The sequence below is a fragment of the Crocodylus porosus genome, unplaced genomic scaffold (assembly GCF_001723895.1).
Source record: "Crocodylus porosus isolate Cpor-Errol unplaced genomic scaffold, CroPor_comp1, whole genome shotgun sequence".
In the NCBI taxonomy this organism is placed as follows: Eukaryota; Metazoa; Chordata; order Crocodylia; family Crocodylidae; genus Crocodylus; species Crocodylus porosus.
In genome coordinates this window covers 49534242-49551279 of record NW_017728906.1, presented here as the reverse complement: position 1 = coordinate 49551279, position 17038 = coordinate 49534242, and the positions used below count along the sequence as shown (strand labels likewise).

Below are 17038 nucleotides of genomic sequence, written 5' to 3'. Positions count from 1 at the left end.
GAGCACACACCAACTGCAGAAACTTCTTCAGCCTGATGAAGGGTTTTTAAACCCAAAAGCTTGCTTAAATTTTTTTTCCAACTATTTAAGTTGGTCTAATAAAAGATATCAGATTCACCCAAAAACCTTGTCTATGTCCTTAGACCAACATGGCTAAAACCTACACCTTCTTACTGCAAGAAACTTATGCTTATTACTGTAAATCTGGTTCTCCTCCCACCCACTGCATCATTATGCTAACACTTAAAGCACATAGGTTCTTTGAGAAGCAGGAGATAAATGTTTTTAAATGTCTGTCTAGCCCAGTTTTGCCCTTTTTTTAATTGTAAAAATCTGTAAAATGTATTATCACAAGGTATCAAAGTTAAGAGCCAAGTACATTAAAAAAACAAGATACATTCATAAATCAAACCACCCAGTTGCTTAGCAAGAATTTTTGAGGGAGTTCTAATTGCTTGTGCTAAGTAATCAGGATTAGCAAATCTTTCTTACTGGGCAGATGATATCACAATAGTCTATTACATAGTTTTATACATCTTGTTCTAGTGCTTTATTTCTACAATGCCTCCTGAATCCTGTTTCCTGTTTGGGATTTCTAGCTATAATGGCTTTATGAATAAATAATATATAATGCTTCTGCTGTGGTCTCTGATAGCAAGCAGATTCTTACAAGATACCACATTTACTCAAATCTAAGACAAGGTTTTTTCTATATTCAACATGGGGGAAGCCCCTTGTCTTAGAATTGAGTACCAGGTGGTGGGGGGAGAGGGAGGGAAGCGGATGCAGCTCCACCGCCAACTCCAAGCCTGGGGTTGCAGTCAGAGTCACAGCAGTTACTCCCTGCCACTTTCTCCTAGCTCCCACCTTTTCCCTTCCTCTGAGTTCTGGCTTCAGCGGGGCCCTTGCTATGGCCAGGGCAGGAGCCATACAGGGGTTTGGACTAGATGATCTCATGAGGGCTCTTCCAACCCTAATTTTTTATGTATTCTATGATTCTAAGTGGCAAATGGGGAAGGGCAGGTGCCAGGGGATGCAGGCAGTGGGGTGGGCAGCAGGAGGGGTGCAAGTGGGAAGGCAGGCAGCACAGGGATTTAGTGCGAGTGGAGGTACATCCACCACAGGGGCAGGCATGTAGTGTGCAGATACCGGGGGGCAGGGAGCAAGATGCAGAGGTTAGGCCACTTGACTCTCATGCGGCAGCTTGTGCTGCTGCAGCAGTAGGGAGGGTGGGGCATGAGGGATAACAAATTAAGGCAACCCTCCAAAAATTAGATTCTAGACATGGAAAATTTTAACTTTTTTTTTAAATTCCATGTATAGAATATAATTATTGTGGGGGTTATCTTAAATTCAGTTATCCTGGATTTGGGTAAATATGGTATTTCTTGTAGTAGTGATATTGTGATTGTAGAATTTTTGTAAAATTTAAAGTCTGTTGCCATAATAATATCCAGCTCTTACACAGAACAGCAGAAGTGTACAGCATGCTTCCCCTCTCCACTCTTCCCCCTTGCTCTCCCCTGCCCTTCAAATATATAAAGGGTGGTTAGTAGAGAAGAGTGATAGATAAGTAACAGTCTTAAATTGTAAACTTTAGGTTAGATTTTCAGAACTTTCTTCTGGACAGTTGAGCACTAAAAGATAATTTATATATGTTATGGCATCTCCACCTTTCAGTCTTAGTTGCATGACAAGGTTTAGATCAGTTGTTCTCTACCTTTTTAGACTGAAGGCACCCCTCCATAGCTTCTGTGAACTGACTGGCACCCTATTTGAAAAATGACTTTATATATTACAGTGCTTACCTCCTTGCAGAGGGGGTGGACAGTGAAGATGGGAGATCATCCTACCAGGGGCTAGCCTGTTTATCTGGTTATCTCCTCACACTGCCCTTCAAAAGATCTGGTGACATCCCAGGTACACTGGTTGTGAGTCACTGGTTTAGACGAAGATGATCTCACCCTGAGCCACAGGTTGATTAAGGAACTTGTGCTGTAAGATCTTGTAATACAAATGTGACTTACACTGGGTTTCCCTAATGAGATTAAGTAGCTGCCTTCCTCTCATTCTTCTAAGGTTATATTTGGAAAGACACACCTTTGGTTGTAGGATGGCTGGCAGTAGTAAACTGTAAAACTGTAAACCTTTTGTTTCTTTTCTCTCTGGATCTACAAGGTCTCTCTGGATTCTTTCTGCCTTTTCCGAGGGAGGAAATGGCAGATGTCAGCCACTTCAGACCTAAAGCAGTATACCCTTATTTTAATAGAGATGTATAGCTTCACAGTAATACCAAAGGCAAACTCTTCTAACCCAATTATAATGCTGATTGTAATTCTGATTTGCATGGTGGCAGTAAGAAAAATAATAACTTGTTTGCATAAAACAGACTGTTCCAAACAGGAGATTTTACCACACCTTCAACTCCCCTTTGAAATGTAAACTTTCATTTCTGCCTAGGAAAACTTTTACAATCTTTTATCCTATGCCTGAAGAAGGGTGCCTGTGCCTGAAAGCTTGCAAATAAAGAACATTTTTTTGAAACATCTAGCTGGTCTAATAAAAGATATCACGTCTACCACCACTTCTGATTTCTTTTAACTTGAGACCTTTTGTTGAATGCAATAATGTACTGTAGCTATGTATTTTGCAACCTACAGTAATTTTCCTTTATCTGAGTAGTCTTCCTAAAGAATTTTCTCTCCCTTAGATAGCAGCCACATAAACTTTACTTTGAGACTTCTGTGCCTTTTTAAAATTCAAATGCTCTGTGATGCTTCCGTGTAAAGGATAAATTGTCTATGGTTACCATTAAACTAATAATTGAACAGTAATGTATGTGTTAAGCTAAGCTGCAATATTTGTAGCTACAGTGGTCATGGGCAAAGAGGGGAAATCAGTACAAAGTAGATAATTGTTGACACACAAAACCCTTGCTTCTTGTGATTCCTTTTATTGGACCAATTGTACAGCTGGTAGAGAATTCTAACAAGCTTTTTTACTTCATCCTTTGTTGACACAACAAAGTTATTGGGAATACAGTTACTTTGGCCCCATAGTTTATATAGCTAAGCTTATTGGATAATTCAGTAAAAACTATCCTGCATGATATTCTGAAAAGCAGAAAGAGCATGGGACACTAATGCTAATCCATAAATTTTGACACTTGACAGAGCAAATCAATCACTTCCAAAAAATAAAAGTATGCAACTGTAATGTTTCAATTGTATAAAACAGTAAGAAGCTGGACAGTAAAGTACTATAGCAGATTCTTGTCTATGAACTGATGATATCAAGGACAGATATACAACTAAGGCAAATCTTTTATTATTTTGGTAGATACAAAACAATGCAATTTTAAAACAAGCTTTATTTTCAAGACTTCCAGTGAGCTTTTCTGCAGTGGAACTTCACCAAGACTAGGCAGCAATACTTTTATCAATGTGCCTTACATTTACAAAAACAGCAATACTGAGAGTAAATGGCTGTTTGGAATAACTATTCCAATTTGGCAGCTAAAGCTTATGAAATGAGATAGCAGCTATGCCTGCATTTTCTGCTTTCAAAATGTTACCCTAAACCAAATAATCTTAAATTGCTTTATTAATATATCTGAAATTCAGTGCACCATGCAAATACTTTTCTCACACTATACCTGACTCCTAGACAAGTGCAATGTTTTAGAGCTTCTATTGGTGCTTAGATAAAAGCTGAATGCTATTTATGCAAAGCAATTAGCATGGTGTATAAAGTTGTATCTATATTCCACTATTTAGCAATGGCTTGTTATATAGTTTAAGCAATGAAAATAGTATTTTTACAAGGACTTTTTAAATCTTAGACCAAGAGTGGTTATGGGGAGCAGGGGAAGGGGATGGGGAGAAATCTTGCAGAACTGCATTAAATAGTTGATTAAAATTAATAAGAAGCAATGTTTTACAGAAACTCTGGTACCAGTATCTTCCATAAAGAGGCAGTAATTTAATAATAAAACTAGTTCAAGCAGTGATGTAGCAAACTTTAAATCTGCCACTTGGTGACAGTGACTAGTGAGGCATTTTTTTAGTACTGTACCACTTGGTACTGTGTAATACATGATTTGTGCATTAACTGACACAAATCCAATCCCACAAATGCCTGCACACAGGTGTAATTCTTCCTGAATGTGAATGTCTCAAGTCAATAGGATTACTCACAAAAAGAAGTTAAGGACATGTGTTAACTGAGGCTCTCATTCTAAAGACATTTATGTTCCTCATTTTAATTGGTTTATATTAGTCATAGTTATTAAATAACTTTAGAATTTAAGAATGTAGGAGAGATAAAGAACATATCCTTATTTTTGTAAGAATAATGTACATATGCCTGAACAGAGCAAGACTGTCAAAATGTGCATCTTCTTTTCATAAAAACTAACTTGGTTTTATGCTACTTGATTGCTGTAAACAGCTTTGAGAAACTTAAGCCTAGTTCTACTGCCAGTGAGATCAACAGATGCAGACCTGGGTTCTTAGGAAAGGCAACATTTTAAGTTGGACTTATAAAAGGGGTTGGATCAAATTTCCTTGTTGCTGAGAATCGGAGAAGACCATATTTAAGTATTTTACTAATCTGGTCAGTTTGTTTTAAGAAATATGAATCTGTGTGAATTAAGTGCTAAATAAACATCAGATCCAACAATGTTTCTGCTGACTTCAATGACAAAATTCTAAACTTTTTCATCTGAAGGAAGATCAAACCTCTCAATAACTGAGTTCACTAGAGAGAAAGAGGAGTTTTAACCAATGAAGTATTTTTGTGCCCAGGTTAGAGAAACCTCATACATTAAGGTTTTCACATAAGTAGCAATGCTTGATCGACTATGTGTAATGCTCATTCAACATCATGAGCATCAACACAAAGTAGCGATTAACCTTGTTTAATTGAATATGAGATACCAATATTAATTAAGAATGTATAGATATTCTTAATTTGGTCCCAACTGCATTCAACCTCAATTATCCCTTCAGTTTCCTTCTGCTGATTAGATATCTGCAACTCCCAGTGAATAAAGTGCCATTTTATCATTTTGGTGCAAATATGCATTTTCTCATTTGATTTCATGGCATCTTCTTCAGGATATCTTCATTTTAGAATATTTAACTTATAAATATTTTCTAGTTTTAAGGTAGTTAAACTGAAAATGTAATTAGAATGTACAATTTGTATAGAGGGCTCTAACATATGTTGCATACCTCTTAGTGCATAACCAGTAATATTAAATATGAGAAATATGCTTTGAGTGATATTTTTTTCTATCTTAAAGGCTTTGGTGTTGGTGTTAGTATTATTCCAGTCAGCTACAGGATAATAGCAACAGCAAAAACATTGACAATGCAGTTCATTGTTCGGTTCTCCCATCTCACTGTGCAAGTACCTAAAAGATATTAAAATTGAGAAATAAGATGAGACAATGACTCCATTACATTTTATTACATTTTGTACATTTCATTACATTATTTCCTAAGAACCCAGTCTTTAATGTCAGGACCCTTGTCCTGACAAATTCAGCTACTGATTTCTCTAATTCATAATTCTGTTTATAAACATCAACCTAACTTTTTGTTGCTACCTGAAATACAAAACACCAAACCAGCAATTTCCACTAACTTATAAAGTACTATTTACTAGCAGACATGGGTTTTATAATCTTATTTAACACTCAGTAGAATGTAACAGGCTGTTTTCTCCTTAATCTATTTCCTCCGTGTTAATAGTGCCTCTGTGACTTTCTGAGCAGCAGGGAAAATCAACTTGGTCAAAACTTTTCCTGCAATGTTTGCTTTCTTCTTCCTGCTCTTAAACTAACGGTATTCCTGATGCCAAGAAAACATTTTTCTTTCTTCTCGTACACTTAAAGGAGTTGACAGTTACTGAAACTCAAAGCTTTTTTAGTGCAGATGCAGACACAGGTCACAGATTCAGCATCAGTTTTTAAAATCTGGATTTTAAGTTCTCTGTGCCCTGCCAGTTAAAGTTCTTCCATGTTCAGGCAATGAATTCATATTTTCAAACTGCCAGATATTTTGGGGCCCTTATGCTTTCTGAAGCCTTCATCTGTGCATAAAAAATATATGCTAACAACACAGCTATATGACTATACAGTTTAATAATGTTGGCCTAAAATGAAAAAAACTAGAAGCGAAACGATTTTTCTGCCAGCTCTGAAGCTAATTAAATACAGAGATTAACACATGCTGACTTGATACTTATTTACTGGAATCTTATTTTCTAACAAATGCCATAACTCAGTTACATTCTACTGTGCTCTCTTCCTTTTTTTTACCTTTTATCCTGCTCTACAGTACTTGATGAAACTGAGCTTGGCAAGCTCAAAAATATTCTAACAATCTTACCTCTGCACATGGTGAACTGAACAGAATTAATGCAGAAGCAAATAAACATACTAACTAATACATATTTATGAAACAGCTATAAAAGCCAAAAATAGCACTGGAATGATGTTGTAGCCAGGATAGTCCAGGAAATGAGAGAGGTAAGGATTTTTGTGGGCGGTATCTTTTACTGGACCAGCTAAACAGTTGGGATAGACTTAGATCACTTTTCAACTGCAGGTCACCTGGAGAGATCACCCACAAAAATCTTTGCCTCATAAAATAATCAAGCTATTGCTGTTTTAACTAAAGATTTTTTTTTTTACCCTTTCCACTCATAATAGGCAAATATTCAAGACTGCAGATGTACAGCTGGAGTATACTGTATCCTGACTCTCCCTGATACAGGCATTATTTTTTTTCCAACAGGAAAAGAATTACTGATTTCCATTAACATATATGATACAAAGAGCTAAAGCCCTAGCAAGATCAATCAATATAAAAGGGTTTATTTGTGGAAGGAAGATGTTGCGGAACCCTGGAATGATTCCACACAAACATCTACAAAGATCTAGAACGTGCTTCTGAAACTGACTTGAGTTTGCTGTGATTGCAAACAAGACTTCAATTTTGGAAGTGACAGCTTTTGCAATCAGCCTTACTTAGCTTAATTAGCCCTTCAAACTGTTAAATAACAACATTTCTAACAGTGCTGAGCAACAGGTAGTCCGTTTGCTGACTTTTAGTGAGATGCTTTTATATAAATCTCAGGAAAGGAACTCACCATCAGTTGTTGTGTCCCAAAAGCATGAACTTGCTGTGTGGAGGCCAGCTCCACTCTTCTGCATCACTGCACAGGTTACTAAAGGAAAGAGTAATAAAAACAGTATTTTCTTTCATTCATGAAGCAAAAGAGAGATGAATCTTTCAGAACCATAAAATTGTTTTTTTCATTATATTTTCATATACAGGGAAGCTTTAAAGTGTACGTGATACTGTTATTTTGTGCCTAAATAAGAGTGCCAGCTTTACCCTTCATGTATGCTAGACTTGCACCTAAGTTCATATTTTACTGATTGCAAACCTTTCATTTTTTCTTAAATTGAACCTGCAGTATGTATACAACCAGGGAAGTAACTTTTCTTTGTCAAAACAAGGAAAGCCACTATGCAACACTGCCTTTAGAAATTTTAAGATGATTTTTTTGTTCTAGCATTAGGTTTTTTTACAATGTCTGCTTAATCTAAAACTCAAATGTAATTTTGTTGTAGCTGCTGAAACTTCTTACTGGTGCAAAGGCAAGAGCTTAGCCAAAAAACTTACTGGTAGGACTAAATTCCATTATTATTTTTAAGTATTTAGGGTTGGTAAATGCCTTGAAAGCACAGCCACCCATCAGAAATGTCAAGGCACAGTAAGATACAGTGCCCATAGTGAGGAATTGCCTGATACAGGCAGTGTTCATCAAATCTTCTTAATGCAGATCAGTGGGGGTCAACTATTTTGGAAGGCATGCCACACTATACTCTCTCCCTCCCTGCTGTGGCATGCCACTCCGATCCCCCACTCCTGCCCAACTGGCTGCTCTGCCCTATGCTCCCTGTCTGATCTGCTGCTGTGTTCCCTTGCTCTCTCTCTTATGTACCATACAGGTAGGCTGACCTTGTCAATTGTGGCATGTGCACCATGGGTTAGTAACCCCAATGAAGACACTGCAGCACAAGCCATCTTTCAAATAGGGTGCAACATCTACTGTGATTGAGTTTGATAGCAGCTTCTCCAAAGAAAAACTGGCTCTATCTGAAAGCTCTTGCATACCTTAAGTGCAAGAATTTCTTGTAGTGCAAGAGCCTCAATATACAGGCTCAAAGTCTATACTCCGCTCCCTCTCATACCTGTTTTCCTTTCTGCTGTACAAGTGAATCCACAGCACCAGTGGATACAATCTAGAACTTAGAACTGACAACACTTTAAAAGGCAAATCACGAATTTTTAGATACAACCTTTTAAAAAAATCTTATCCATTTGGACTCAGAATAATGCAATCTACCTGCTACAAGTAATGCCGGAAGTGTTGGGTGACGTAACTGTTTTGCGTTTTAAGTACTTATAAAAACATCTCTCCTATTTTCTTCTACACTAGTTCCTTCCATCCAAATAAGGAATGAGAAGGTACCTCAGATACTTTGTTTTAAAAAGCATGCCTTTGAATAACTGCTTATCTGAACTGTGTAGAAGGGAAAGAATATGGATAAACTGTACTTACCAATGTATTTGTATGTTTTTCCTAATTTCACCAGATGAGTTAAAGATTGCTCTACTATAGTAGCAGTCCACTGATTGACTTTGTCATGACTATAATCTGCCTTGCCCAAAATGCTTTCTATGCACTGAAAACAGAAAAATGAATTATGATAGTAAGTAAATATGAAATATGAAACTGAACAGCAAAGGAAACTATGCTATTAAGGACACATTCCTTAGTAGAAAGCATTTCAGAATGCACATTCGTATCTTGGATCTCTTTTAATCAATTTGGCTGTCTATAAAGCAGTTGTTTAATTGTAAATTAAAATATAATTCAGCACTCGTTGCACCTCTAGCAGTTTTTTCTCATTCGTTCCGAGTACCTGCTACGACCTTTTTAAGTACCCCTAGGGGTATGCGTGCCCCTGTTTGACAATCACTGGCATAATAGAATCAAATCCCCTAATCAGTTTGGATCCAGCATTATATATTATAATACAGAAATGAAGACAGTGTTATCATCTTGTACTTATTTATTTTACAGTTTTATGGCTGTTTATTACAAAAATATTCTTTGAGTCATCTATTTTTTAGAGAGATTCTACTGCTAGACAACAGAACATCCTAGCTTTAGTTACGCTTTAAAGCAGAGGAATGGGTATTGGCTTCATTCCCATAACTGATGCAAAATAACAAAAATCTGTCATACAGTTAGCTTTTCAAGACAGGAACAGTTATATAAAAAGCTGAAATGTTCATATGACCCTGCACAGCAAGCACAAAAAAAAACCTAGGCTGAAACAGTTCTTGAAAAGTACTTTTTTTAATAGGATATGCAGGGAAGCCCTTGCAGAGTCTGCAAAATCCTTCAGGGAATATTTTAATATTAAAGTGCATCCTGTAAAACTTTCCAGGACCTGCATGGAATAGGATGTAGACTTTCACTTACTGGTAACAACAGCATTTCATTTAACCAATTAATGAGATAAATCATCTTAGACTACTTTGTCTTGCATAGAAAGCATTAAGTCTTAAAAACCAATTACAAAATTATATTTAAATGTAAAGTAAAATTCTGGGTTCATCCCATTGTAGAATGCCAAAAGCATTCTTTCTTCCACTTACTGTAGAGATGAAGACAATTCTTTCTAAAAGCTTGGAGTTCTTTTTGGTAAATACAGTATAAGCCACTTAAGATATCTCTGGGTAATGTAGGCAGCCACCAAATTTGTGCATTTGGGATTTAGCCATTTGCTAAATCCCATTGGTTTCAACCGTAAAGGTTCTATCTAAACTGCATTAAGCCTGTCTGGTAACTTATGTGGGAACAGTCTGCTTTCAGCTATCTGCACCTCTTCAGGCTCCTTACATTGTTACTTTGAGAGACTCCACTCTACTTGTAGCCTTTAAGGGGACAGAATCTAACTGGTTTCACACTGGTAACAGCAAAAAACTGACAACAGTTGAGCTGGGCTAAAAAGAATAATCTCCCTCTGCATATGTCTAGCATTCAGAAAATTGCCAGACAAGCCTATTATATATGGCTTATGCTGCTTCTCATTTCCCTGATGTCACAACTGGGAAAGAGATTGACTAAATCAAAGAGTTCAAGGAATTAAATGCAGAAGAGGCCTACATTTACTTTTTAAATAAAAAATGCAAATATTATCTGGAGCATTCGATCCCAAGCAAAAATGGAAAAAAAATGTGTAGAGAAAAGCAAATGAGTGGCTTGGATAGGCAAACATTTCAAACAGTATATTGAGTAAGTAGAAGTGATGGCAAAGGGGATTGATCAACAAAGTAGGAAAGGTGTCAGAGGCTAAAATGAAAAAACAACCAACGCTTTGGGTATTCCCACTTCAGGTTGAAGCTGCCAAAGAAAATAACAGCAAAAGATTCAAGTCACAACCAGGGAACTAGGAAGGAAGAAATGGGACCTTGTATACTAAAGACAGGGGGAGAACAACAAGAATAATCTAGATATGACCCAACTATTAAATGAATGTTTTGGTTTGGTCTTCAAAGATGAAGATATAAATGACGAGAATGTAAGTACCAAATGGAAATGAGTACATCTGAGGAGACAGCAAAACTTAAATTGTTTATGGAGACAAACCTGGAGGTTAGATAATCTGCATCTTAGACTATTTAAAACTGATATATAAAATAACAACTTCTATAGCATAGATCTACAATGAATCTGTCAACCTGGGGATTATGATGACTGGAGAATAGCAAATTCACCTAGGTCAAGAAGAGAGTTGGGAGGGAGAGGGGAGGAAGGATGTCAAGCAATTACAGGCCTGGTATTTTGATTTCAACTGTAGTCAATTAGGGATCTTAGAACGGATACTGAAGGAAAGAATAATCATGAAAATAAACAGAAAATGAGCACAATGCAATATGGTTTTATCACAAAGGCTAATCTAATTCTCTGACAAGAACACTACTTAGATGAAAGCAATGCTGCAGACCTAATCTATCTAGGATTTAAGAAAGCATGATATGGTGTCTCACTGGAAATCATATGTTAAATTGGGGACATGAGGTTTAATAGGCTCAGATCAAATGTAAGGTGCATAAGGAGATGGCCTAAAGACAGATTACAATAGATCAGAGATAAATCAGTAATTGCATTCCTCGGGTATTCCTTAGCAACTCTGGTGTAAAAACTAAATGTAAATGTCAGCTTTTCAAATCTGCAGACAACATACATCTAGGAAGTACTGCCAGTCAGAGGAGGATCAGATTACACAGGAAGAACTGGAAAAACTTGTGACATGGAGCAAGAGGAATGACATAAAGTTTAATAGGCTGAAGTGGAAGTCATGTATTTACGGACTAATACCAAGAACTTTAGCTGTAAGACAAGGTTCATAGCCTAGAGGCAACAGAGGAAGAGAGAAACTTGAACATGCTGGTCAACTGCAGGATGAACACAAGCTGCCAGGGTATTAAGTGGAATATATTTAGCAGAGGCTAAAAATGTGCTAGGGAAGTAATAAGACCACTGTACAGACATTAATAATATGGTACAATATCAAACTGGCTATGTACAAATGTAGAGTGGAAATTTAGAAGATTCCTAGAAGGAGCGATATTCTGAAATGCTTTTTGGAAAAGTAGTGCAAGTAAGGAATTTAATGTTTCAAAATGGAGCTCAACAAGTTTATGGAAGAGACAATGACAGGACAGGGGTGTTCTTAGAGCAATAATCTGAACACATCATGTGAATTCAAATGTTTAATATCTCAGTGGGAAACTTGCTGTCCATTTGGGAGGTATCTGGTATCCAATGTTTCTGCAGAACCCCGGAAGGATATTTTTCACCATGAATAAAGTAAGTGGTTCCTTTAGGGTGCTGACAGATGTGCAGCTCCACAGTCTAACTTGTGATGCTTCACAGACAGACATTTGGGTCAGGAGGGCGGAGGATTATGCTCCGCTTTGGAGCCAATCCAGCCAAGGAGCCGTGTGTCTGCAGTTTCTCTACTCTAGCCACCCCCTCCTTCACTCCCCCACCTCTGGTGCTGTCTGCACAATGGGAGTGGGGGAGAAGGGAGGGGAGGGAGCTTGGGCTGGAGTTTGCTTAGCTTGTGCTAGAATGGGGGCAGCTGGATTGGAAACTAAAAGTGGGGGTTTAGCTGGAGAGCACCAGTGCTACTTAAAAAAAAAATCTCACAGGTGCCTGGATGTAGTTTTGTGCCCAAATGCTCTGGCTCAAACAGACTGCTAGATTTGAAGTTGGGGAGGAACAGCTGCCCAATTTTCCTACACCCATACCTGATCAGCAGGGATCCTGGCTTTTGCTGATAAAAAAAATCCCCAATTTTTGGTTTTAAAAAAGTAATGCAAAATCCACATTTTATATATGAAACATCACTTATAGATATAGATATATAGTCTATACATCTCCTGGAAAAATGTGGATTTTAGGTTATTTTTTAAAATTGAAAATGGGGAATTTTTTAATCAGAGAAAACCAGGATCCCTGCTGATCAGTGTGCATGGGGGTGGAGGCGGGGTTTCTGCCTTGCTCTGTATCACAAAGTATGCTTCTCTCATCTGAATATATTTTAAGCTGAAAATTCCCTGCATTTTCAGTGGTAAAGTACTGTTAGCATCTTGTCTGTTTTTCCCCTGCTCCTCCTCCCACCTGCTCCCTCACCCATTCTTCACTTATGGTTCATCACAGGGTTTGCTGCATCAGAATGCTTTGTGGTTGTGGTATGTGAGAGGGCTCAAAGTAGATGATATGTGTGACCTTTCTGGACACACAGCTGTCTGCGAATGCAAGGGACTGGCCTCTGGGCCTAGAGTCTCCTGCTAGTTATGTGTTTGTGTATAACATACCTCTTTAACAATGTTGTGGGCTTCCTCAGCATTGAAGATCATCTGTTAAAAAACCCCCAATGTGAAATACTGTCAGCAATTCATTTATTTGTTTACTGATGCAATGCTATTTCTATTAAAACACAGATTAGGTCTTGTATCAAATGATCTTGTCCCCATTTAAAAATATAAAAAATACTTCTTCCCTTTCCAACTACACATCTGTCACCTGGTGTTAATTCTTTGACTAAACTGCCCCTCACCATGGGAGAATTTGAATAGGCCTTAAAAGATAAGTCCTGAGTACTTACATCAGGCTTATCTTGGATTTGCCTAAATATTCTTGATAGCAAGGAGTCATGACCCCCATGGTCAAGTCTTGTTTACTTTTTAAATGAAGCAGCAAATGGGTGAATTCAATCTTTGTACCAAAAATGATGAACTTTTATAAGCAATGCCAGGCCCATGTAATTTGTTCTGAATACTGTCAGTCCTCCTGGCCTGTTTTTTCCTGTTCATCTTTGTTAATGTTTCTTCTGCTAGCTTCACACTACCTTCTTCTTAAGCTCTCACCACCACCCACTCCTAATAAAATGCTTATGCTGTGGTGTGTGGTGTTACAGAAATAGCACAGGCAGACATGGGTCACTGAAGAAAATGATCAGTCTTTGGGTGTAACACTGGGGAGTTGGAGGGGGAAAGCTAGGGAATAACCCTGGTGGTGTGTGTGTGAGGGTGCAACTCATATGGGAAGTGTGCGTGTGTGTGTGTAAGTAATTCTGGGAAATGTGAGTGAGGGCATAAAACTGTGTTGGGGTTGTTGTGTGTGCCTCAGGGCATAACATGGGAAGTGTCTGTGTGTAGGGCGTTTGGGTGCAACTGAGGGGAGGTGTGTGACAGTGAGGGTTTAAAATCTGGCAGGTAGGTGAGTGTGGGTGTAACTCTGATGAGAAGTGTGTGCAAGTGTAAGGGCATAACCTGGATGGGGTGTGTGAGAGTGCAACTCCAGTAGAAAGGGTGCATGTGAGCAGGGTAACTTAGGGGAGGGTTGTGCACGCATGCAACTTTGGGAAGTGTGTGTAAGTACCACCAGGGCATAACCTGGATGGGATGTCTGAGGGTGCAACTCCAGGAAGAAGTGTGCTTGCATGTGTGCAGGGGTAACTTTGGCAGGTGCGTGTGTTTGTTGGGTGCAACTGTGATGGGAAGTGTGAGTGTAAGGGCATAACCTGGATACGAACGTGTGAGGGTGCAGCTCCAGGAGGGCGTGCGTGTGTGCAGAGTAACTTTGGGGGAAGGAGGGTGTGCGCGTGTGCAACACCGGAAGCGTGTGGTGTGTCACTCATTTGGAAACTACGCAATGTGCGTGTGCGCATAACTCTGGGAAGTGGGCATGTGTTGGGCACAACTCTGATAGGAAGTGTGCTGTGCCTTTTGGAAACGAAGCGGGGTGCGCGCGCGCATGCACAAGTCTGATGGGAAGTGTGTGTGCTGGAAACGAGGCGAGTCTGATCCAGCGGAGTAGTGCCGGGCACACGGCCGCCCGCGCTCCGGAGGCTGCAGCTCGGCTGGACCGCCCGGAGCCCGGCCCGGCCCTCCCCGCGGGGCCGGCCGTGCCCCTTCCCGAGCGCAGCCCGCGCGGGGGGACTCCTACCTCGTCGTTGTGGGGCTGAAACTCCTCCATGGCCGCGGCTGCTGCTGGCTCTCCGGGGCCTGCGCGGCTCCGCCCGCGGGGAGGAGCCGGGCGCGGCGGGCGAAGCTGCCGGGGTGGGGGGCCTCCGCGCGGGGCTGGGGTCTTGCTGCTGGCGCCGTGCCCGGCGCTGAGGGGGTCGTGCAGCCGGGCTGGTGACTCGCGGGGCTGAGCCTGGGCTAGCGCCGCGCTCGTGGCTCGGCCTGGCGCGGGGCCAGGGAAGTGAGGCGCCTGGCACTGAAGCAGGGGCCGATATAGTATTGGGAAGAGCAGGGTGCTGGCGGCTTGTGCCCAGCTCTAGAGAAGCAAGGCTGGAAGGGACTTCCAGAGGGCACGTAGCCCAGCGTTTCTCAACCTGAGGGTCACCACCCAAAAGTGTGGAAGGGTCAGGAACAAACTTGGAAGATGGATTCTCCTTTTAAAGGAGAAAAACATGGGAAACGGGCGTTTCCCTTGCAGGATGGCAGAGTCCCAGCCTGCAAGGCCCCCCCTGGCCCTTACCCCCCCCACATTTGGGGCAGGAGCAAGGGGCACTGGGTCAGGGCTGGCCATTGAGGTATACACATGGCTCCTAGTACAAAACAGGTTGAGTACCACTGATGAAATCCAACCCCTGCCTGAACTGTTTGGACCAGCGCTATCAAAACCATAGCCCACAAACAGGCTGACCAGATGGAAATCCAGGACACTGCCCTCCCCTCTCTCCATGCTCTCACAAGTGGTGGGGGTGGGAGAGATGCAGGGCAGACAGCAGCGCCTGCCCTCCTGCAAGGCACGCTGCACCGCTCCTGGGCAGACTGTGTCCCACGCCCCTGGATTCCTAGGACGCCCGTTACAATTCTCAGCAGCTGGGACAAGCCTCTGAAATCCAGGACTCTGCTAAAAAGGGACATATGGTCACCCTATTTACAAATCATAACCTAACCCGACCAAAGATGACCATCAACCCTAATGCAACACAGACCTAACCCCACTAATGCCTAAGGCAAAATGTTTCAATGAGGCTTTCCAGTCTCAAATAAGGTAAAGCAAAGGAACTATGGCAGCCCATGTCCTGCTTCTATAAAGTGTTGTCAATATATGCTCAAGAGGTCCTGGATAGAAGGCCACTCCTCCCCACTGCAAAAGAAGGAAAATACTGGTATGGTCCACAGTCCATACCAGTCTGACCATGGGTTAAAATTCCTTCCTGACCCCAAATATGGTGATCAGTCTGACCTTGAGCAGCAGGGCAAGGCCCTCTAGCCAGGACCCTGGCTTTTCACCCAGCAGGAGCATTAGCAAGTCCCCAGCCTTGGCTGTAGCTAACACCCAAAGCCTCTAGGAAGGCTTCAAAACACCCTGACACACATAGCAGAAAAGAAAGGATGTGGAGGGGGGCACAACCAGCAAAGCCCAAAAGCATGGGAAATCCCTATGGAAGAAGATAGGCATAGCTACGCCTAGATCATCTCCAACCAGCAGCTGTCAGAAACTAGAAGGATTATTAATAGGCTAGCAATGTATTATTTAGTGTAAGATCAAAGCAGAAGCAAATGTAACCATTGGAAGGCACGCTTGTTTGTGAGAGGATATGTCAAGTTTACAAAAATATGAAGAGAATGCAACTTGGCAAAAAATAGTCAAAGTTTATTGTGTTACGAGTCCTGTAGTTGTGATAGTTAAATATACATCTCTGATTTGGATTTGTAATGGCAAAATCTACCATTCTTAAGTGGCTTGATGGTACCTCCAATACTTCACTATCTGGCATTTCTTCACCTGAATTACGTGGTTTTTTTCCTGTCTTCCTCTGTAGTGGGGGCAACATGAGCATATATTAACAACATTTCAGAAACAGGACGCTGGTTCCCCTGCTTTACCTGAAGTAGGGTAGAGTGTTACGTTTGTGTTGTGTTTGGGTTGACAGTAGTCTTATGTAAAAGTTATATTAGGGATGGTATAAGATAGCTTGGACGAGGATGATCCTGCCTCAGGAAGGGGGTTGGATTAGATGACCTCTGGAGGTTCCTTCCAGCCCTCCTCTATGATTCTGTTACCACACTGGGTTCAAGTTTTTAGCTTAAGCTAAAAAGCAGTCTGCAGACTGTAAAATGAAAGAGTGACGTTATCAGGAATGGCTGTCAGACAGCAACATGCAGAAGAAGGGCTAGTTTGAGCAATTAAATATCAAGACCATTGAGAAGCAGACAGAGTTTTTAACACCTGTGGAGTGGAGGGAGGTTAATAGGAATCAAAGAGAAGATAATAAGCCATGAAGTCAATTATCAGTTGACTCTTTCAACTCTGCCTGAATAGAAAAGCTACTGCCATTTCCAGGCACTTGATTTTCAAGTTTGGGTAAAGCAGGGGTCAAAGGGGGTGGGGGGCGCAATTGCACCACTGCATCTCC

At 40.6% G+C, this 17038-nt stretch overlaps 1 protein-coding gene across 1 annotated transcript; it reads right to left on the bottom strand.

Annotated features, from left to right (window-relative positions):
- Positions 1-2983: 2983 nt before the first annotated feature.
- On the bottom strand, positions 2984-14702 carry DYNLT3 (dynein light chain Tctex-type 3). Its single transcript, XM_019529114.1, has 5 exons — positions 14611-14702; positions 12978-13019; positions 8641-8764; positions 7159-7236; positions 2984-5416 (listed from the first exon to the last, which is right to left on the bottom strand). The coding sequence occupies exons 1-5, from the start codon at positions 14638-14640 to the stop codon at positions 5340-5342; spliced, it is 351 nt and encodes a 116-aa protein (XP_019384659.1). The 5' UTR covers positions 14641-14702; the 3' UTR covers positions 2984-5339.
- Between the last annotated feature and the right edge of the window lie 2336 nt (positions 14703-17038).